This window comes from Lepidochelys kempii, chromosome 8 (assembly GCF_965140265.1).
Source record: "Lepidochelys kempii isolate rLepKem1 chromosome 8, rLepKem1.hap2, whole genome shotgun sequence".
Taxonomy (NCBI): Eukaryota; Metazoa; Chordata; order Testudines; family Cheloniidae; genus Lepidochelys; species Lepidochelys kempii.
Window position 1 is genome coordinate 6,253,340 of NC_133263.1, and position 21,954 is coordinate 6,275,293.

At 47.6% G+C, this 21,954-nt stretch overlaps 1 protein-coding gene and 1 long non-coding RNA gene across 5 annotated transcripts in view; one reads left to right on the forward strand and one right to left on the reverse strand.

Annotated features, from left to right (window-relative positions):
* The window catches only part of LOC140915540 (uncharacterized), a 43,941-nt gene extending 33,193 nt beyond the window's left edge, over window positions 1–10,748 (reverse strand). Inside the window, exon 1 of the long non-coding RNA XR_012160194.1 lies at window positions 10,508–10,748. This is a non-coding gene — a long non-coding RNA (uncharacterized lncRNA). The remainder of the gene's footprint in view (window positions 1–10,507) is intronic.
* The window catches only part of FAT2 (FAT atypical cadherin 2), an 83,849-nt gene that overhangs the window by 21,975 nt on the left and 39,920 nt on the right, over window positions 1–21,954 (forward strand). For all 4 annotated transcript variants that reach the window (XM_073355298.1, XM_073355301.1, XM_073355302.1 and 1 more), the window contains exons 4-9: window positions 10,699–10,760; window positions 13,063–13,374; window positions 14,147–14,357; window positions 17,570–17,709; window positions 19,474–19,749; window positions 20,192–20,402. In XM_073355298.1, the coding sequence (XP_073211399.1) occupies window positions 10,699–10,760; window positions 13,063–13,374; window positions 14,147–14,357; window positions 17,570–17,709; window positions 19,474–19,749; window positions 20,192–20,402 (1,212 nt within the window). The remainder of the gene's footprint in view (window positions 1–10,698; window positions 10,761–13,062; window positions 13,375–14,146; window positions 14,358–17,569; window positions 17,710–19,473; window positions 19,750–20,191; window positions 20,403–21,954) is intronic.

The following is a 21,954-nucleotide window of genomic DNA, read 5'->3' on the forward strand; positions in this document are numbered from 1 at the left end:
AACTTGAAGAACACCACAGTCTAGGTCTCCAGAAATACATAGCCCATCATCTCCCTAGTAAAATGCTTTTGTTCAATGGACAAATACGAGTTTATGTTACAGTGGCACTGGAAACAAATCAGAAAGATTCAGTCTCAAGGATCAACCAGGCTGAAATGCCCCCACATCTCATAGAGAGGGAATGACCACCCGAGTACAGAATGCACCCTAAAGGTCCCTGCCCCACATCAGTCCATAATTCACCCTCTCCCCATTTCTGGTTAAGACCCTCCCATAGCTGCACTCAGGCACCAGCCAGACACCGTTCTGAAAATCAACCAGCAGGAGGGCCTGGTAGATTGATGCCCATCAACACAGTCCTCCCCCACAAGCCCAGCTTCACCTTGTCAGCAATGCCCATGCATTCTGGCAGCTAGCGGGAGAGAGCCAGGCATACTGGGCTTTGGCTTGCACTGCGAGGTTAGTGCTGGGTCAGACTGAGAGCTCTGTGTACTGAAGGCATCTTCTGACCCACACAACAGACAGCAACCTCTCCTTAGCCACACTGCACTCACAAACCCTCTGTGTTACCTCCCCCAGCCAGGAGGGCCCCCACCTCCAAAGGCTAGGTGGTGTTTCAGACTCCATGCCCATTCAGTCCTTATCTGCTGGGAATGCCAGGAAGGGCATGAGTATAGCCAACCCAAACCCAACCCCTTCTTGCTAGCGCACCAGGCCTAGCCCCGGAAAGGTTTTGTAACCATCTGGCATTTGAATTCCCTCACCTTTACTGATAACGTTGTCTATAAAGAAAGGTTAATTTACTCTCTGCCCTTAGCAAGAACCCCATCACCTGTAACAACCAATCAGCTTCTAACCCTCACCCCATGCTATGAGATGTGGCAGCAGGAGATAACATGTTCAAACAAGCCCGTCCACCACAGGGCACTGCAGATCTTAAGAGTGCAGGTGCCTTGCCTGGGAAAGAGAATTGCTGCTTTCATTTACTATATTCTTACTTGCTCTTTTCTTGATAAGGTTTCTGGTGCTCTCCTGAGCTGAGATGGGCAGGTCTCAGTATAGTGCCCTGTGGACAGAGGGCCCCCTCCCCACAGTTGTCATTTTGCTGGTGGTCTCAGAGAAGCCAAGAATTGCAGGGGCCACAGAGGTTACGCTCCACCTCTCAGTCCTAGAGGGAGGTTCCTCCTGTTCGGAGTTGAGACACACTAGCAGATGCAACCCACACTGGAGCTGTTCTGTGGAGGGATAGTCCCCTTTAAGTCATTCTCTCAGAGCTACAAGGTTTGCACGGAACAGAAAGGGCCCCCCTAAGAATGACCCCTTAACAAGGGGCTTTCCCAGACAGCATAGAGCAAGTATAAAGGATTCAACCCTGTCCCCCTTCTCAGATACCTGAGAGAGGGTGGAGAAGAGGGGTAATAAACAAAGGTTATTGTTTAATAAGAAGAGGGAATAAACACAGTGAAGATGAGAGCTTCCTGCCTCTGGCAATGGAATATCCCCAGCCCAGCCTAGCAGATGGTGCAGTGGAGTTTTTGTGGGTCATAGTTTTAGCTGGAAACTTTTGCAGACATCTACATTGGATATGCCTAGTATTTAGAAGTCATTCTTTGATGTAAATTGTGTTCTAGTGTATGGGGAGTTTGCAAGTGGAGAGGGGGTGTTATGGAGGGAATGAGGATGTCAGAGTTACAGGGTGGTTTTGGTCACTTGTCCTGAAGACAAGCAAATGTAGAATACGTGGTATCCACTTTGCCTCAGAAAACTGGTATCTTCTTCCCTTCCCCAACTACTCACTCAGCCAGTATCTCTTCATCGGAAACATCCTCCATCTCTGAGCTCTCTGCTACTACTGGGTTCCTGTATCCAGAGGGGCTACTGCTTCCAGAAACCGATTTCTTTCCCTGTGTGTTTCTTACCATGGAGGGAACCAGAAAGACTTGCAGACATTGCTCCCCTCCCTCTTTAAACCTGAGTTCCTCCTTTCAGGAGACCAGGGCTGGGGAACATGCCTGTCTCTGAATCCATTCTCCTTATCTGCTACCTATCAGCTGGGCTCCCAGCCCATTCCCTCTGTGCAGATCTAAGGGTGCTTTGAGACTTATGGGCACCTTATTCTCAGGGAGGAAAAGGTCACTTTCTGCTTTAGTGCTGTGAGCTCAAATGGTGTGTGGTCTTGTAAGTTAGCTACATTGGCTATAAAAATCCCCTGAACAGGAGGCAGCTGGGAGCCTAGTACCTGAAGATCACTGTGGGTTTATGCTTAAAGGTAGGCATAATTTTCTCCAGCTCTGCCTTTTCAGAGGACAGCTGATATTCTCTATGACTTGCAGTAGCTGTGTGCCCTCAGATATCATAGAATATCAGGGTTGGAAGGGACCTCAGGAGGTCATCTAGTCCAACCCCCTGCTCAAAGCAGGACCAATCCCCAATTTTTGCCCCAGTTCCCTAAATGGCCCCCTCAAGGATTGAACTCACAACCCTGTGTTTAGCAGGCCAATGCTCAAACCACTGAGCTATCCCTCCCCCCCCCAAAGATATGTATATCTTTGTCTTGGAGGAGGCGAGGCTGAAAGTCTAGCCGTGAAGCCGCCTGTCTATAATGACCCTGTAGCAAGCAGCACCTGCCAATCATGCTCAGCATGTTGTCTTCTGTGACATCCTCCTACAGACACAGTAATCAATGTCATTTGTGGGTCTTCAGACTTTGATTTTAAGAAGGACATCTGAGCAACAACATATTTGCTCATGGGCTGCTTTGGCGTATAACATCCCCAGTCTTTCCCCCTTGATTTTGGGCTTTGTTTTAACCCAGATCTAATACACCTGTTTTCTGCTCGGTCCCATTGAGCACACGTTGCCCATCTGACTGCAAAAGGTTTAGGAAACTGCTGACTGTTGTAACATCAATAGTGCAGTGTCGTTACATGATGCTGGCAATACTCGTGGGGTGGATTTTTCTTTGTCACCTCTAAACAGAGGGCTGCATACAGCACTGACTTGCAGATGAGACTGGATTTAAAGTCCTTGTATAAGCTGAAGCCGGAATAAGTCTTGGGTTTCTATCCCCATGCTCCTGTGACAAGCCTTTACATGCGCGGGTTTGTTCCAGCTGCAAATCCTCCGGCTTTTATTACCAAATCTCACATTCCTGGATTTGACTCTTGGAATTAGGAACTGGAGACACAAGCCAAAGAGGTGCTTATGAAACCACCCCTCGCTCGGATCACCTTTGCAGTGACCTCGGTTGACCTGAGCACAGGAGATCCCTCTCTTCAAAGACAAACCATGGTTCTAAAGAACGCTGGAAAGCATTTGCTTCTTTCCAAATGAATTACAGCCGTGAAGACTGTGTTCACTCCTAATCAGCAATATGCAGGGCAGATCTGATGATGTCAGGGGTGACCCTGATACCAGGGAAACCATTCTCATCATGGAAAGCACTCACTGCTGACTTCACTCAAAATGCTGAAATTCAGTGCAATCAGCATCTTACTTGGCATCCTTAAAGGAACAGTACTTGGAGCAATAGGTCATCTCCACACACTTCTTCCACTCACTGCATAATCAGTTTGTGGAACTCACTGTCACAAGACATCTCTGAGGCCAAGAGCTAAGTATGATTTAAAAAAAAAAAGGGCTGGATATTTATATGGAGAACGAGAGCATCCACTGTCACCTTAGATGGAACCATCTTACATTAGATAAGGGATATACATTGTCATGCTTTGGGGAATAAGCGAATCATGAACAGGTTAGGAAGAAGTGTCCCCTGTATAAGGGACTGGCAGCTAGAACCCAGGTCTGCAGAGCCTGGAGCAGCAGATATTCCCACAGTGCCGCTTGGCGGCCATAGAGAAGTAGAGCCAGGGGACAGGATGGAGGATAGTACAGGAAGTACAGCCAAAGAGATCCAGAGTGACAGTGTCTGATTGGCCCAGTGCCCCTACTTAACCCCAGGAAGTTGTCTGGGCAACCGCACAAACCTTGGCCTGCTGTAATGCCAGACTTCACCTGGTCTCTGTCTCCATCCTGACTTCGACCCCAATTCCTGCCTCTCGATTCTAACCCAGTACTGCTTCTGATCTCCAGCCTGACTCTGATTCTTGCAGACCTCAGCCCAGCTGTGACTGCTAGGCCAGACTTCCTGCACCCCCATCCCTTATACCTGCTGGCAAGCTTTGTCCAGAATTGTCCACTTAGGGGTGGTTCTTGAAGCTTCCTTTCATGCGTGTGGTACTGGCCACTGTCAGAGACAGGATGCTGGAATGTATGGACCCCTGGTTACTTCCAATGTCCCCATGTTCCTACTGGGCTAATGTCATCCCAGGTGTAACTTTTTAGGGACCAGTTGCACAGCCCTTACTCACCCTGGTGAAGATATGTGTTTTCCCCCTTCTGGGATATCACAGTCTTTCCACATGAACTGTCTCAGGCAGCCTTCCCATCCACTGCCCAGGCTGTGCCACTTCCCCAGTGCCTGGCAGGGGAACCTAGGCCTGCCCACTACTCTGGGTTCCAGCTCAGGGACCCTCTAATCACCAGCCAAAGTCTGCAACATCCCAAACATTGCTGCCATTTCCCTGAGCCTTTTCCTACTCCATCCCTATCAGGCTTCCGCTCGACCACCCTTCTAGGTAAACTCTTCCTTCAGGGCCAGGATCCCAGTTCTTTCTCTCTCCCCCTGGGTCTCCTCCTTTCCCTCTCTAAGCCCAGAGAATGACTGCAGGCTTCCACACTGCAGCCCCTTTCTGCTGTAAACCTCCTTGCTTTATACTAGCCCCACCTGCTCCTACTCAGCTGGGCTCCATCCTTAATCAGGGCTTGCTCATCAAGGCTCATCCTCCCTCAGATGTGGCCTATTGCATTACTTAACCCCACCTGGGCCACATTAACCCTTTGTTGTCTAGTGTGGGGTGAGCATTCCATCACAGGGAGATATAAGGAAAGAGGGGACCGTTAGATCGTCTAGTCAGCCCTCCAGTATGTCACAGGCCATTATCTTTCACCCAGTTGTCCCTTTAATGAGCCCAATAACTTGTGTGTGGCTAAAACATATCTTCCAGAAAGGCATCTAGTCTGGATCTGAAGACACCAAGAGATGGAGAATCCACCATTGCCCTTGACAGTTCGTTTCAATGGTCGCTGTTAACAATTTGTGCCAAAAGAAAGAAAGAGGGAGAAGGGTCTAATGAGGGGGTAAAATGGGAGAGCAGAATAAAAGAAAGAGGGTGAGGTAGAGCAAGAAAGCACATGGGGGGGGGGAAATGAAAGAGGGAAGGGGACAACAGAAGGGAGAAAGAGGATTTTAGGCAAACTACCTTCTCCTTTTTCAGGGCCTTGTGGTGAAAAATTCAGGTGCCCTTGACCTTGGAGCTCTCTGTGTTAACTCTTTGGGTTCTGCTCTTGCCCGAGCTGGGCATGAGGTCAGAACCCTATCCCCAGCTCTGCCAGCAGAAGCTGTTTTTTTCTGTTGGCTGATACCAACGCACAGTTGCTTGCTGCTCCTGTTCCAGCATGCCTGGCTTTCTTTCCCCTTATTCTGACAATGAACAGGAGGCATTCTGTCGCTGCAGGCAGAAATGATCTGTTTCCATTGTCAGCACGTGGGCTCGGACAGGCTGCAAGCACAGGGCTTGTGCATTCCTGGCCTTGCAAACTTTTCTTCCAGCTGGAAAAGAACTGTAAAGACGATACAGGACCTCAGTTAGTTTGCAAGTGATCTTCAGGACCAGCCTTGAGGAGGCGACAACCAAGGAGTAAACATGTTTGTGATGGCTCTTGTCTGGGATTTTGTAAAAAGGCCACCCCGCTCAATGATTAACCCAGGCAGTAAGAGCTCGAGGGAGTTAACCGCTCCAGTGGCATCTAACCTCCATGTTGTGTGTAGGAGCTGCGTTGGCCTCTGGAGCTCGAGCCTCCTGGCTAGTCATTGTGCCTTTCCAAACCGTGACAAGGTACCTTAACCATTATTGTGCACTGGGGCACAGACAAGGAAATCAGCCAAAAAATCCAGAGTGGATTTCAAATCCCATTAGAAAGCCTGCTCAGCATTGGCCAAATCAGAAAGGAAAACAACAATTATCTGGGGGGAGTGGGGGAGGGGGTGCTTTTTTCCAGCTCCTAGGAGGAAGTGGTTCGAACAGCTGTGTGTAAACATCTCTTCAGAGCACAAAAGCTAATGGAAGTTTCCCTTCCATAATGGTTTTGCCTTCCACTCTAGCCCTCTGATTTCAGAGTGTGCCTAACAGAATGGCAACAAAGAAAAAATTCCACCCGGCTTCCCCTGAACTTCGTGTCCAGCCTCCGCCTCTGGGGCTCCGAGTGCTCAGCTGCCAGAGTTGTGTGAACACACTTTGCATTTGTGTGTCTGGGCAGGCACGCAGCGCTATAGCTCTGTTTGGGAATTAGAACAATGAACCGTTAACCACACGCGCTTTCTGGGCTCAGGACAGGCCGGTTAGCAAACCATGGACAGGCATCACTAGCTGTGACTGGGCCCGGGGTGGGGGGCACAGAAACAAGTTTGCCCTAGTGGAACTTGCCCTGGGGTCAGAAAGAGAAGCCAATGGAAGAGAGACCCCCCCCCATTGTACCCAGGAGTTATGGACATAGAGCAAAATCAGCCCGTGCTGGTGAGCGGGGTCCTCCGTTATCCACGGAGAAGGGTTAGCCTGGGACGTGATACATGTGTCATAGAATAATGATGATCAGTAGGACCCAGTCCACCCACCCTCTATTCCTTCATTTCTCTGTTACTGTGATGCTTAGCCAGAACCTGGTTTGTTTTCAGTTCCCCCACCATCTCTGTCTGGCCTCCTTTTTGTGACTAACTTTTTGTGACGAGGTGAGGGAATATCTTTTATTGGACCAACTTCTGTCGGTGAGAGAGACAAGCTTTCAAGCCACACGTTGCTCTTCTTCAGGGCTCGAAAGCCTGTCTCTCTCACCAACAGAAGTTGGTCCAATAAAAGATATCACCTTAACCACCTTGTCTCTCTACATGACTACAACTACACCGCACCCATTTCACCCCTGTTCCCCCTTTCACATCCACTTACCAACCTTGCGTCCACCTACCTATCCCATCTCGTCAGACGTAAGCCATGGCTACAGGATTCAGCAGTCTCAGCAGGCACCATTGCTTATGACTCAGCATTTAGGCCCTGATTCAGCAAAGCACTTAAGCATGCGCCAAAGTGTTTTGCTAAATCAGAGCCTTACTTGTTCTCATAGACATGTTTGTTCCTGTCCCAGCGTGGGGGGAGGCTTTGATGATTTCTTGAGGTCCCTTCTAGCGCTACATTCTATGACAAGGGGCAGATTCAAAGACTCCTTGATTTCTGTATTATTGCTTCTTGCTCTTCTACCTCTGCTCAGATGTAGAAATGATGACTGGGGGGGGGGAAATCCATCACATATATCCAAACATAGTCCGTTAAGCTATGGCTTAAGGCAAAAGACCTATCTGGCTTCAAGATTAAACTCGATATGTTTATGGAGGAGATGGTATGATGGGATAACATGATTTTGGCAATTAATTGATCTTTAAATATTCATGGTAAATAGGCCCAATGGCCTGTGATGGGATTTTAGATGGGGTGGGATCTGAGTTACTACAGAGAATTCTTTCCTGGGTATCTGGCTGGTGAATCTTGCCCATATGCTGATCGCCATATTTGGGGTCGGGAAGGAATTTTCCTCCAGGGAAAATTGGAAGAGGCTCTGGGATTTTTTTGCCTTCCTCTGTAGCATGGGGCATGGGTCACTTGCTGGAGGATTCTCTGCACCTTGAAGTCTTTAAACCATGATTTGAGGACTTCAATAGCTCAGACATAGGTGAGAGGTTGATTGCAGGAGTGGGTGGGTGAGATTCTGTGGCCTGAATTGTGCAGGAGGTCAGACTAGATGATCATAATGGTCCCTTCTGACCTTAATATCTCTGAATCTATGAAAGCTACTCTTGTTATAAGATACATTAAGGAGACCAGGTTTACTGTTTTAAATGCATCGCATAAATGTTTATAATGGCAGCTGCCACAGCTGCAGGGTGTTTCTCGCAGCCACATGCGATTTTCTGCTGCCTGTGGCATTTAGACACTTGTACACAAAAGTAACTATGACCAAATTTAAAACAACAGTATCTATCCAGTAACTGTATTAACCCTTGGATCAGAAACAGGATATAAAAACATTTGTGTTGTCAGTTTTGACACCCCTGCAAATGGCATTTGACGCATTCCACTCTCTTTTTAAAGGCAATCCAACTGACAACAGGTGGTAGAGTGAAAGAAGGGATGATGTAAGCACAGTGAGAATGACATATCCCCTAGACAGACTGCTATAGGCACACACATGCTGACAAATATACACATATACTACCACCCAGGCACACTATTCAACAATTCGTGTTCAAAAGTCCGAGGTCAAGCCTCAAAAATCATGAGATTAACTTAAAAATCACAAGTGTTTTTAACTATATATGTGGGGTTTACTTTAATTTGCCTTCTGGTTCCTGAGCCTTGGGGTACACGCAGTCGCATTTTAAAGCTTTTATCCCTAACTGTGAGGGCTAAAAACGTACTTTTTAAAAAAAATGAAAGCTGAGATTCTCACATCATCATTCGACTCCAGGAGTTGGGGCTTAAAGCACCATGTGTCTCAAAATCACAGGAGTTAGCAACACTGCATCACACACACACATTCAGTAGGATATGAAAAATATACAAGGTCTGTTCCCATATGGGATCTGGAATATGCAAGGTAAAGTCTAATCTTTCCCCATTTATTTTCAAAGGTACTTTTCTCATATGGAGATATTTCACCAGGAATTGGCATTTGTGTAGCAGACAATGGGTGAGGTTCAGGGAGGCCAGCCAGTGGACACAGCTGCTTACTGAGGGCAGGCAACCCCGTGAAACAATCTGGTTTCAAAAAGGTGCCTTTGTGGTTGTTAAGCCAAACATGCACCTTAGCAATGGCCTCGTCTGGAATCTCTCATACCCTGTGCTCTCCCCACTCTGCAGAGCGGTCATGCCAATAAAGAGAGACAAGGAGTAGAGAACATTTTTGTCATGCTTATTATAAATACTAAATAATAATAATACCTAGCTTTGCAATGGCAGATCTCAAAGTGCTTTTCAAAAGAGGGCAGTATCATTATCCTCACTTTATAGATGGGAAATCTGAGGCACAGAGAGGGGAAGTGACACCCAACAGGCCCAATAGCAGAGCTGGGACTAGAACCCAGGTCTCCTGAGCCCTAGTCCAGGCTCCTAGGCCACACTGCCTTGTAACAGGGTGTCTAGTCTTAAAGCAGGGGACTGTCAGACAGGCTCCCTGAATTCTATTCACAGTTCTGCCACTGACTTACTCTGACCTTGTGCATGGTCCTCAACCTTCCTTGCTTCCATTTGTCCATCTGGAATAAGGACATAATAATATCTACATTGCAGAGATATTAAAGGTGCCAAAGCACCTTCATGAATGCCTGGAAAGCTGTTTGGGATTCTCAGATGGAAAGTGCAATAGATTGTAATTACACTTACTATGATAGTTCATTATCATAGAATCATAGGACTGGAAGGGACCTTGAGAGGTCATCTAGTCCAGTCCCCTGCACTCACGACAGGACTAAGTACTATCTAGACCATTCCTGACAGGTATTTCTCTAACCTGCTCTTAAAAAATCTCCAGTGATGGAGATTCCACAAACTCCCTAGGCATTATGATTGGTTATTGTAAGTATTATTATCGGTCCAAATCTGAGGTCCTCACTCAGTGTTCACACAAATTCCCATTGACTTCAGTTGGAGTTTGCGTGAGTAACGGCCCTCAGGATTTGACCCATAACGAATACATAATAAACCAAGCAGTGACTGCTGGCCGTGGCAGACCCAGGGCTGTGACACAGAGAGCTCACAGGCAGGAGGCTGTTCATTGTCAGAAAGTCATGCATTATATATAACATTTCCATCAGCTGGAAGAGCTGGTTTTGAAAACAATGCAGAGCTGGCAGCCCTTCTGAACAGGATCACTGTTAAGACAGGAGAGGAGTCACCACCAGGATCCAGCTCTCCTTGGCTAGCTGCTTGTGAAAATCATCGATTTAAAGGCCAGGAGGGACCATTATGATCACCTGGTTTGACCTCCTGCATAACACAGGCCAGAGAATTTCACCCACTAATCCCTGCAACAAGCCCATGCTAGAGCATATTTTTTAGAAAGCCATCGACTCTAGATCTAAAGACTTCAAATGATGGAGAATCCACCATATCCCTTGGAAAGCTAATCCAATGGTTAATTACTGTCACTGTTAAAAATGTGTACGTTATAGCCTGGATTTATCTAGCTTCAGCTTCCAGCTGCTGGCTGGGAGAGATATTCTTCCCCTCCATAAAAAGGAACTTCAAACTTTTGCCCAAAATACTGTAACATTTAGAGATCAATGTTCAAAACGGAGAAACAGGAGGCAACATTTCCACATTGTAAAACCACTTCTACTCACAAGCATGGGAAGTTTGCTAGTTTGGGGTCAGGAAATGCTCTCTTCCCACAGTCCTCTTGCTTTTTCATCCATTTACTTAAGGGGTAACATTGGCACTGGAATCTCTGGCTCTGGCTGGCGAGTTGGAAGAGCGATTTGTGCCATCCACTCCTATGAGGCTTGGAACTCAAAGATTATCTCTCTCTTGGCAGGTCTGATTTCCACCACTTCTCGGCAGCTGGATCGAGAACACAAGGCTGAACATATCCTAGAGGTGGGTAATGACGAAGCTGTAATTAGTTTTATTTACCTGCAAGTGTTTCAAGTCCTCAAAGAACATTGCCTTGCAAGTTGGCGCACAGAGAAAGAGGCTCATACCATCAGCTCCCAAGCGCTGGGAAAGATAATTAAATGTTGGCTTTTTTTTCCTGTGTTTCCCCAAGTGCCAGCTGCACAATGTTTTTGAAAAGTGCCTCAAGATTTCCTAACGGAAGAGTGGAGGAACACGAGGCCTGTTGCCAAACCATGGGGAACGAAGGGTGGGAATTGCAATTCTAGCCTCTAACAAGATGGACAATGATTCATTTGTAAGAGACCAAGGCAGAGAAATTCACCCTTATTTATCTTAGTGTACGGCGTTATCTGAGCCCAGTCCTCAGGTGCACTGAGCTCATGCTGGGTGCCGTTGGATTGCAGGGAAGGGAAGGGGCCTCGCCAATCCTAGAACTCTGCTGGGGCCAAACTAACACCCAGTACAAGTTAGAGAAGGCACAGGAACCCTATGGACCATTCCACCAGCCCAGGATTGCCAGAGCGTTAACTTGGCCCCTATGCAGAAAGGAAAGCAAGGGTGGTACAGAGCAAGCTATGCTGCCTTTACATCACCAGGAGATTCCCCTACAGTAGAGTGATTTCCATAAAGCTGAAGGAATCCCCAGTTGTGCTGAGGAACCAGCCCTCTCCTCCCTAATAATAATGTTTAGTAATTCTAGAACACTCTACACACACATACCTTTTCAGTCTCACAGCATCCCCAAGAGATCTGTTTATCCCCATTTAACAGAGGGATAAACTGAGGCACAGAGAGGTTAAGTGACTTGCCCCAAGCCTCGGGGTGAGTCAGTATTAGAACTCAGAAGCTCTTATCTCCAGCGCCTGTGCTCAGTCACTTCAGTACATTTGTCAATGTCTTCCTTGTTTCTAAACTCAATAGTTCCAGGCAAGGGTGAATTTTCCTGCCCCTTTTCTATATTTCTGTGGATTCCATAATCATTTGGGAGATATTTCAGCACACTATTATTCTACAGTTTCAGGACTTTTCTGTTCCTTTTCTCCCACCCTCCAAGAATTTCACAAACACATCAGTGAAAATGGCCAAATCCTAAACGAAGACAAAGAACCTCCATCCCATTTGTTTCATAGATTCATAGATATTAAGGTCAGAAGGGACCATTATGATCATCTAGTCTGACCTCCTGCACAATGCAGGCCACAGACTCTCACCCACCCACTCCTGCAATCAACCTCTCACCTATGTCTGAGCTATTGAAGTCCTCAAATCATTGTTTAAAGACTTCAAGGTACAGAGAATCCTCCAGCAAGTGACCCGTGCCCTATGCTGCAGAGGAAGAGAAAAAAAACCCAGGGCCTCTTCCAATCTGTCCTGGAGAAAAATTCCTTCCCGACCCCAAATATGGCGATCAGCTGAACCCTGAGCATGTGGGCAAGATTCACCAGCCAGATACCCAGGAAAGAATTCTCTGTAGTAACTCAGATCCCACCCCATCTAACATCCCATCACAGGCCATTGGGCCTATTTACCATGAATAGTTAAAGATCAATTAATTGCCAAAATCATGTTATCCCATCATAGCATCTCCTCCATAAACTTATACAGTCCCTGTATCCAAAACATTATCAATAACTTGTCACACAAAGATCACAGGTCAGATCTGAGACCTTGTGCTCAGTCTAGGGTGTCAGTTTTTAATGACTTTTGGCACAGAGCTCACACACACCATGGGGAGGTCATGACGGCCTGTTCATGCATCCAGAACCCTGGAATAACGTATATATTTGTGTAGCAAGAGTAGGACTGGATTCAAGCACATCCGTTTTACTCCACTGATTTCAATGGAATTACTCCTGATTTATATCAGTGTAAATGAGAGGAGAATCAGGTTCTTAGAGTTTATATCTATAATGACCCGTGGCCTGGACTATTAGAATCTGGGACCTTCAGTGCTAAGAGCAAGTATCTCTAGCCCTTCAGCACAAGGTGCAATTGTAAATGCATCTCCTCTTAAGTGGACCAGCCCTAGACAACACCACGTAGTGTGACACACAACTTCTGCAAGCTGCAAACGCCAGAGAATAACTTGGTCACATGCAGTTGTATAGGTTTGAAATTTCATCCAGGCGGCGGAAGTGACATTCAAATCGTGGTGGCGGACAAATACACATACATAAAACAACCACCCTATATTTTTACAACTGCCCTTCATGATGAGGGTTGGCTGTTGTGTTCTGGCTCATGACAAGATGCTCCTTTACCTAGTCCCCTGGTTTGCTTGCAGGTTGCTGTTTCAGACAACGGAGATCCAACCCTGAAGTCCACTGCCAGAGTCGTGATCCAGGTCCTGGATGCCAATGACAATCCTCCCAGCTTCCCCCACAAACTCTTCATGGTTCAGCTCCAGGAGAGAGCAGCTTCTGAGGCTCCACTGCCAGTTTGCAGGCTGATTGCCTCAGACCGTGATGTGGGGCAGAATGGACAGGTCACCTATAGCATGGAGGAGTATGAGGAGGGGATATTCACAATCAACCCTGCAACAGGCACGGTGCTCTCCAGAAAGGCTTTCCCTGCCTCGGAATACAACATACTAACGGTGAGAGAGGCACAGAGAGAGAATGCACATGAACGGAGACGGGTAGGGGGAAAGCGGAGAGGGAAACACAGAAGTAGGAGAGAGGGAGAAAATCAGAGAGGAGAGAAAGAAGATGGATAAGATGAGAGGGACACATGGAAGAGAGAGAGAGAGAGTGGGGAGGGGGAGATAGGCACAGATGGAGGGACAAAGAGAACCAGCGAAAGTGAGATGGAGGTATGAAAAATGGAGGAAAAGTCTGAGGTGGAATGCACCACATTCTTCCAGGGAGAATATCATGTTCCACATGATGTCACTTGGGCTTGGATCTGCGTCTGAGCTTTCCCATAGATTTAGAGGTGTTTAGATTTGGGGTTCTGGTTCAGATCCATTGCAGAGAGGAGCCAGAACCCAACTCACAAAGTTTCAATTCAGGTTCAAACTCCTGCCAACTTCAGGGGCTTTTGGATCCAGGCTCCTGGCCCAGGTCCCTCTCTGCTTTGACACAAGCATGGGTCTGATTTGGAGTGAGCCTGGGAAAGTATAAGGGTTTGCTTTGTGACCAATAGGAATTTGGTTGCATGACGTCTCTGTGAAAGCAGGTCAAACTTTGCCCATATGAGTGAGGTTTGCTTTGTGGTTTATGGGCACGTTCAGGCTTAAAACTCAAAGGGAAACTGCAGGGAAGTATCATGCAGAGCCGGGCCCTGAGAATTTCAGCCCAACCTGGTTAGTGTGCAAGATTGCTAAACCAGACTTCTCTCTGAAACTCAGCCTGTGTATTCATTGGCAGGTCAAGGCGACAGACGGTGGCAGCCCCCCACTTTCCTCCAGCGTGCGGCTTCACATCAGTTGGGTCTTTAGCCCAGGCCCTTCCTCAGAGCCACTAGCTTTTGACGAGCCGCATTTTAACTTTGCTGTGATGGAAACGGACCCTGTGAACCACATGGTGGGAGTGATCAGCGTTGAGATGGGACCCAGCCAGCTCTGGTTTAACATCACAGGTGAGGCACCAGTGGGAAACTAGTGCTATGGTGTCTAAGATCTGGAAGAATTTTGCCCCAGTTCTCTGGGCATTCAGCACATACATGCCCAGAGCAAACAAAGCAGTTTACTTAAGATTATAGGAGAAGCCTCCATGTAGGCACTGAATGACATTCAGACTGACTACACAGTAAACATAGCTGCCCCACTAAAAGAGTCGGTGCCCAAGAACAACTACCCATCGTATTTTACAGTGACATTTCTGGCACTTGCCCATCTATAATGAAATCTCCTGCTTTGGAAGATGCTGCGGGTGAGACAGACTCACATGGCTCATGGGAAATATGTGGCAATCATGGCTGTGCAGCCTGGTAAAAGACCTTTTGAGCTTTCTGTTTGGCTGACTTGGTTACCAGGCTTGCTTTGCTCAGGGCACTGTATGATTCCTCTAGAAAACAGTTCTTTCTGGATTCCTCCTCTTCTTCCTCCCCTGAGTCTGCTCTTAAATAGCCTACGATTTCCATGAGATCAGGTTTGATATAGACTGTGTGTCTTTCCCGTACTTCTGATGGAAGTGCTTACCCAGGACAGTTCTCCTTTTTAGAACTCCCCTCTGGGACAACTTTGTGGGAAGGCAGCCTGTGAAGTTGGGGTGAATTTGTCCATGGATCACACTGGGCAGAGATAGAGATTCAGAACTGTCATGCTGTTCAGTGCTCAGTATGCGCCTGGTACCATGGGGAGATTATGTCACGTGCCTATTTGGCCTAGTCCCGGCTGGGGTCCAGTCTGCAGGAATTGTCCTTCACAGGCAGAGCTTTAAGTGTGTGAGTAAATCCTTCTCCCGCCTCTCTTGCATTTGGGCCAGGATAATGAAGTACAAATACAATTAACAATGAGCCTCGACCTTGTATAGCACTGACAATGCCAACCCAACGTTTCTCTGGCTTTATTACCACTTGCCTGGATTTTATAGCCCCCAGGATATTTACCTCTGAATTTCATCACAGCGTTTATCTTCCCTTATAGTTTGGGCCCTTTCTGATCTCCTGCATGCCAAATTCAGAAAAGGCAGTTGTGAATGCATTGGCTGTTAGTCGGCACTTTGTGAAGTGCTGCATCACCATGCATCTGAATCCGTATTGTTTAATTTATTTTACGCGGCTGGTGAAGTTGTGATTTGCAGCTGAATGCTGTACTTCTCATGCTGCAGAAATCAGGAAGCCTTGGTGCGGAATTTGGGACTAGCCTTTCCCTGATATCAGGGTTTTTCTTACTGGAGGCAGGGTTTGACAACTGAGAGGGTGGGAGCCTAGACTGAGCCTCCTTCAAGGGGGTAGCAGCTGAAGAGAGGGGAGGGATTTCACATTTTCCTTGGGGGGCTCTGAGCATCTTCTTTCCTCTTCTACTTGGGGTCTTTACTTACCTGGTTTTCTCCTCTCCTCTGGCGCCATTTCCCCATGGAAGTGAGGTTAGAGTGCTGATCGCTTATGCTGGTGGAAGGGAAGCCACTTGTCAATTTCTTTTCCTCAGCCTCGGCTTCTTTTGTCTGTCTTGCACTGTATCAATCAGGATTTTCCCACACACCCTGATAGCTGCACCATTGGATGCTCATAGGAAAATACGCCTGATTCAGAATGTTGGGGAATCTGGCTGCTGTCTGGCAGAGGTGTTGGGGCACATGATAAATAGCCCTAACAGCCTCTAACCGTCTATAAACCAGCTTATTCCAATGGCATTTTGCATGTCATATGTGAATAACAAGCAAATAGAGTGTGAGACTCAGTGCAGGGGCGGTCATCCTTGGGCTGCCTAGCAATAGCATGAGGAATGAGTCTTCCACTGAGTTCCTCGAGTCTGTGCTATGTGGCCATCTGGGCTGAAGGAAATGGCCGTTGCTCACACTGGGAGTGCCATCTGCTTCTGCAGCTGTTCAGCGTTGGGCTTCTCCGAGAGCTTGCAGGCTCCCTGCCATGGCAGGGAAGGACACCACTAACTTACTGTCAGTGCGACCCTGGAGTTTGAAATCCACTGCAGCTTTCCCTTGTGCAAAGTCACCCCCTTTCCCATAGGTGATAAGCCTGTAGCTCTAGAAATCTGTAGAGTGGATGCAAATGAGGTAATGCCCTAATTTTCAAATTTGAATATCCATGGCATCATTCGCATAAAATCACTCTTCTTCCCTCCCACCCTCTTCTCTGTCTCCCATCTGAGATTTTCCTCAAACCCTTGTTTCTGTTCAGTTCCCTATTTCACAGCTAGAGTTTCCCCCTGGCCACTCCTCTGGCCTAGCTTCTCCCATCTCCATCTCCTTTCTGGTCCCTCTCTTTGTCCCTCAGATTTCCCACTGCTCACCCACAATGGGATGTCCTGACCATAGAAACCCTGCCTAGAGTGTAGCCCCCAAACCGCCCATGGCCACAGAAGTACATCTAGAGCAACATAGCTACATAGTACCATTCTATTCACTACCAGTCCTCTAGCCCTCTCTGTGGCTGTGAGTGAGCTGAGGGTTATGGTCCTCAAGGCCAGATCTCCATGGTTACCATTCTCGAGGGCTCCTAGGGGTCTGCATGGTTTAGATCCCTAATGCTTCCATCCAGGGCTCTTACTATACAGATGTGGCCTAGAGCTCCTTCCTCCAAACCACTCCCCTGTCCTCCCAATGAGTGCAAGAACTAAGAGCCGGTGCCCAGGGACGGGTGCCCAAACTTGGGAGTCTCTAGCCAATCTGGGAGACTTAGTAGCTCTGCCTTCCCCCACCCAGCTCTTGCAGTGACTACACTGAGGGCTAGAGGCAATCCGTGGAACACAGGGCTCCCCTCGGGGACTGGGATGGGGGTAAAGGGAGGAAAATTCCCGCCCAATGTGAAGCCAGCACATTCTGTCTCCCCTGACAATTCTAGGCCTGGGTCACCTTCCTAGACCTTCTCTTCAGCTGGAGATGCCCCAGTGTTCCCTCTGCCTTTGATCAGGCCTTTTAGATTCTTTACCAAACAACAAGAAAAAGGCTTTCACTGACTCATCCTCCCCATGGGACCTCCCTCCGGTCCTATCTACATACTTCCCTCCATGTCCTGGCGGTGGGACATTTAGAATGCCTGCCAGCTGCCAAGTTTTAATTCACACACACCCCAGCTTCCTTGGAGCAAAATTCTTCTTTTATTATATTGCTTCCCCCCCCCCCCCACACACACACACCCCTCCGTTTTATTTCTCTTCCCCATCCCAGATGGTGACGATGACATGGATTTTGATATTGAAAAGAGCACAGGCAGCATGGTCATTGCGAGAGCCCTAGATGCAAAGAAGAAGCCAAGCTATAACCTTACAGTAGAAGTCACTGATGGGTCGAGTTTCATCAGGACCCAGGTAAGTTCCCACCCTTCCTGAAGGCGGTTAAAGTTGCTAATCTTTCCATTGCCTTCAACAGGCTTTGGATCGGGCCCTAGCAATGCAAGTCTCATTGCATTGTGCCTATTTGGGGTTGCTGTAAATCCCTCTTACGCTCCCCAGGCTCAGGGTTTAGGAAGATGAGGCCTGCGCCCCAAGGACTGTACACTCTAATTTAAACTCTTGCACTCAATCCCTTAGTCATTTATATCAGAAGAGTGGAAGCAGAAGAGTCCCACAGGAAATCAACCTAAGTGAAAGAAGGGAATTGGGGGGGATGAGTAAGGAGGAGGCTGTTTAATCCTTTTATCAAGGTCCTTTGCTCAGCTCTTACGGCTGGAGGAGCGAGAGTGAGAGGTCAGAGAGGACATGTAGCAGCGGAGGATCAGTATGAGTACAGCGCTGTACACAGCGGAGACCCAAGGCCCTGAGAACCGAAAGGGCAGCAGTGACCAATTTCGGGGGGATACACCCATTCAAATGTTATCCCCATTTCTTCCCTGTTTGGCACTGCAGCAACCTCTCTCGTTCTCAGCACAAAGGGGACTACTCTCAGGCTGGTGACGTGGAGAGAAGGCTGGGGAACAGAAAGGAGGAGACATGGGCTCTCTGCTCTACCCCTTCCTCAATTCAGTATCCAAAAGCACATCCCCTCTCCACTTGTGTAGGCTGAGGATGCTCCACCCTGAGGGGGATTGCTCGCTCTCAGACCATTACCCTGCAGAGACAAGGAGTAGTCAAAAATCAACAAGCATTTTACAACGGAATTCTCACCTTGACTGACCCATCAGTGCTCCTTGTGGTGACTCGTTGTGGGAAATTCCCTGGAGTGGTATGTAGGGGGAGGTTAGCAAGGATGTTAGACAGGCAGAGGCTGCCATTCCACCAAAATTCATTGGTGACCACCTGCTATCTTCAATGTCACAAACTATCGTTCCAAATAAAAAACAAACACCACTTTGGCTAATGCGCATTTGCGGCCTCCCACAATCTCATCATCAGTTTATTTTGGCACCAGTGGCCACTACGGGATGTCAGCAAACTTGCTATTGCAAAACACTATGGCATGTTTGATTTTGTTAAAAAGGAAGCAAATCATTACAGCGGGCTGAGCAAGATGTGGTCAAAAGGTGCAGAGGTGGGGGTGTAATGGGGAGGGCAAGGGAGGGATTCAGGGGTATTGGATAATGGAAGGAACCAGCCAACCTCCGCAGCAGAAATAGGGTTTGCGGTTTGCAGGTTTTACCATAAAATATTCAAGGGGGTTATTCTTTTTTAAATATTTTCACACTGCTCCTGATATGTACAAGCTCCACCCACCCACCATTCCCGCTCCCTCAGTTTCCCAGTGTGAAATTAACAAGCAACAGCCTGACATTAGCCAGCAAAGCCAAGACCAGTGGCTGCATTCATGTTTTCAGGGCAAACGGTGAGTGTTTCTCCATACACCAGCAGCAGACACTTTCAGGCTTTTTAGACTGAGAGATCAACAAAATTACAGTGAGCAAAGATAAAGGCTCAATGAAAAGAGCACAGTGGGCATCTTCTTGGACAGCCTGCACGGAAATGAGCACAAAATGGCTGCATTCAGGAAACAAAGGCACAACAGTTGCGTACCTAACTTTACCACACACTATTTACTGGTCAGTCTGTGTTTTGAATTTTTCCTGCAACCCTTTGATTAGTGAATAGGATTGGGCCCCGGAACAGGCTCCCCTGAATAATGCACTACTTCCTCTGCAGGCCTACGTCCATGTGATTGACATTAACCAGCACCGCCCCCAGTTCCAGGAGAGCCGTTACGAGCTGACAATTCCTGAGGACACTCCCCCTGGGACAGAAATCCTTCGGGTCAGTGCAACAGATGAGGACAAAGGGAAGGGTTTGATCTACACCCTCCATGGCAGCGTGGATCCCAGAAGCACCCGGCTTTTCCAGCTGGATCCGAGCAGCGGCGCCATCATGACAGCAGAGGGGCTCAGTTCTCAATCCATGCTGCAGCACATCTTAACAGTGATGGTATGTTAGAGCCAAAGCATCACCCTGCTGAGCTGGAACATGCTTTGGGGTCCCTTTGTCCATCAGAAATATGGCTGGGTGGCTTGAGAAGTTTAAACTGGGGCCAACACTTTTAGAGGGGAGGGAAAGGCAGGCCTTTAGCTTTCACCATGTAACACACCAGATAAATGTGCTAATGGCTGATCCACATCGAGGTTAAGAGCCTATTACTGCTGCCAGCTAACAAAATTACTCCTTCAACTCAATTGGTAGAGGCCTGTGCTTCGGCTCTTAAGGGCATAGGTTCAGTCCCTGCTGAGGACTACCCATAGTACAGGGTTATTACAGTCAAAACATCTCAGTCTTGATGAGCATTTGGAAGAGTAACTGAGAAGCATTACCCAGTAATGGCCCTCCCCTCACTGAGCATAATGTTAACCTGCTCTTCCTCTCTGACATTCAGGTGAGGGACCAGGAAGTCCCCATCAAACGGAACTTTGCCAGGGTTGTCATCCACGTGGAGAACTGCAACATTCACCCTCCCCAGTTCGTCAGCGTCCACTATGAAGCAGAGGCACTGGACTCAGTGGCAGTAGGCACAGAGGTTGTACAAGTCAGAGCCCTGGATCAGGACCAAGGAGCCAATGCTGAAATCCACTACTCTCTTCAGGCAGGTGAGGGACATGAGGCAGGGCAGTGTTAGTAAAGAACATGCGTGCAACATGGATCCAGACACTGGAGCAATCTTGTCCAGTTAGTGGGATCCACCATTCGGTGGCTGGTCCTGTTTCTGTGTACCCTCAATATTACCACTGCTGAGCTCTTGTGATCTGCAGAGCAGAAACAGAGCTATCTCCGTGGCTGAGGCAACAGGAGCATGCTGAGTTTCTTTCATTGGGAAGCTGCTTTTGCCTCTCCCCTTGTAGAAACAGACCCCTTGACCTCTCCTGATGTGCACAGACTCAGCCTCACCCAATGTAGAAAGTGTCATTAGGAACCCTATACAGTTGTGGTTGGTCATCCAATCTCATTTCTCTCTGGGTTCTGGTAGAAGGAGACAGGCAGCTCCTAAAAAATGGAGAAAGTGCCTGGAAAATCAGCACTGTTGCTGAACTGCAGGAGAAGGCTTGCTAGGAATAATACCTCTTGACGTTTCTTCCTTGTGCCCAGTCCCCCGGCTCTGACTTCAGTTCTGCACAAACTCACACTGTTCCCTATCGCCTCATATCTTCAAGCCACCAGAGCCTAGCTGCTGCAGGAACATTCTTCCAGGGCACATTTAACGTCTCTAACTGACGTACAGCCTGACTGCACAGGGCCAGCAGAGCTGAACGAGCTCCAGATTCCTGGATACCTTAAAAAGGGCCCCAGCCTGTTGGACAATTACAGCACATTGTGCCCTTTCTAATGGCTATATCTATCCCCAGCCTGGGTTGGAAATGGGAGCAGTACGTGGATGCACATTTAGAAATTGTTCATTCCTCTATCATGTTACAGAATATTAACATATTTTCTTAGAGAAGATCATTTCACCCCTGGGTCACAAGTTCAAGTCTAAGCTAAGACGTTAGTGATTGAAACACGGAGCTGCAGCAGCCTCCAGACTGCTGTTTGATGGCCTATGTGAAATAAGTGGATGGTCTCCATCTAACTGCTAATGATCCCCAAACTTATCACCACCTTTCTTGTTGGCTGTCTCTGTAGAGGCACCAAGGAATTAATTGCTATAGAAACTGAAGTACCTCTTTTCAATTCCTAGTGATGGTCCCTCCAGTTCAAAGGTGCCCACAGACTGCAATGGTCATATATTTTATCACTCTAACAGTACAACCCAAACACTTAAGGATGTGCCACATTGGCTGCTTAGATTGTCAGCACTTTGGGCAGGGCCTGCCTTTTTGTTCTGTATTAGTACAGCACCTAGCACGTTCGGATGCTGGGCCATGACAGGAGCTCATAGGTTCTACTGAAATACACATATTATTATAATAATAATAAGTTATGGCAGGGTAGGGCAGGGGGATATGGCACAGCCCACGCTGTACCTGTTCAATCCAAAAATGGAAAACTTCAAGTGCGCATTTCACCAGCATTAAATTCACCTGAATTAAAGAATAATTTTTCTAATAATCCTTATCCTTTATTTACAAGTTTGCCTATAGTTTACTGCAGGATCATTATGTTTAGAGGAAGACCAGCCCATAGGTGTGGGAACTAGGAGGTGCG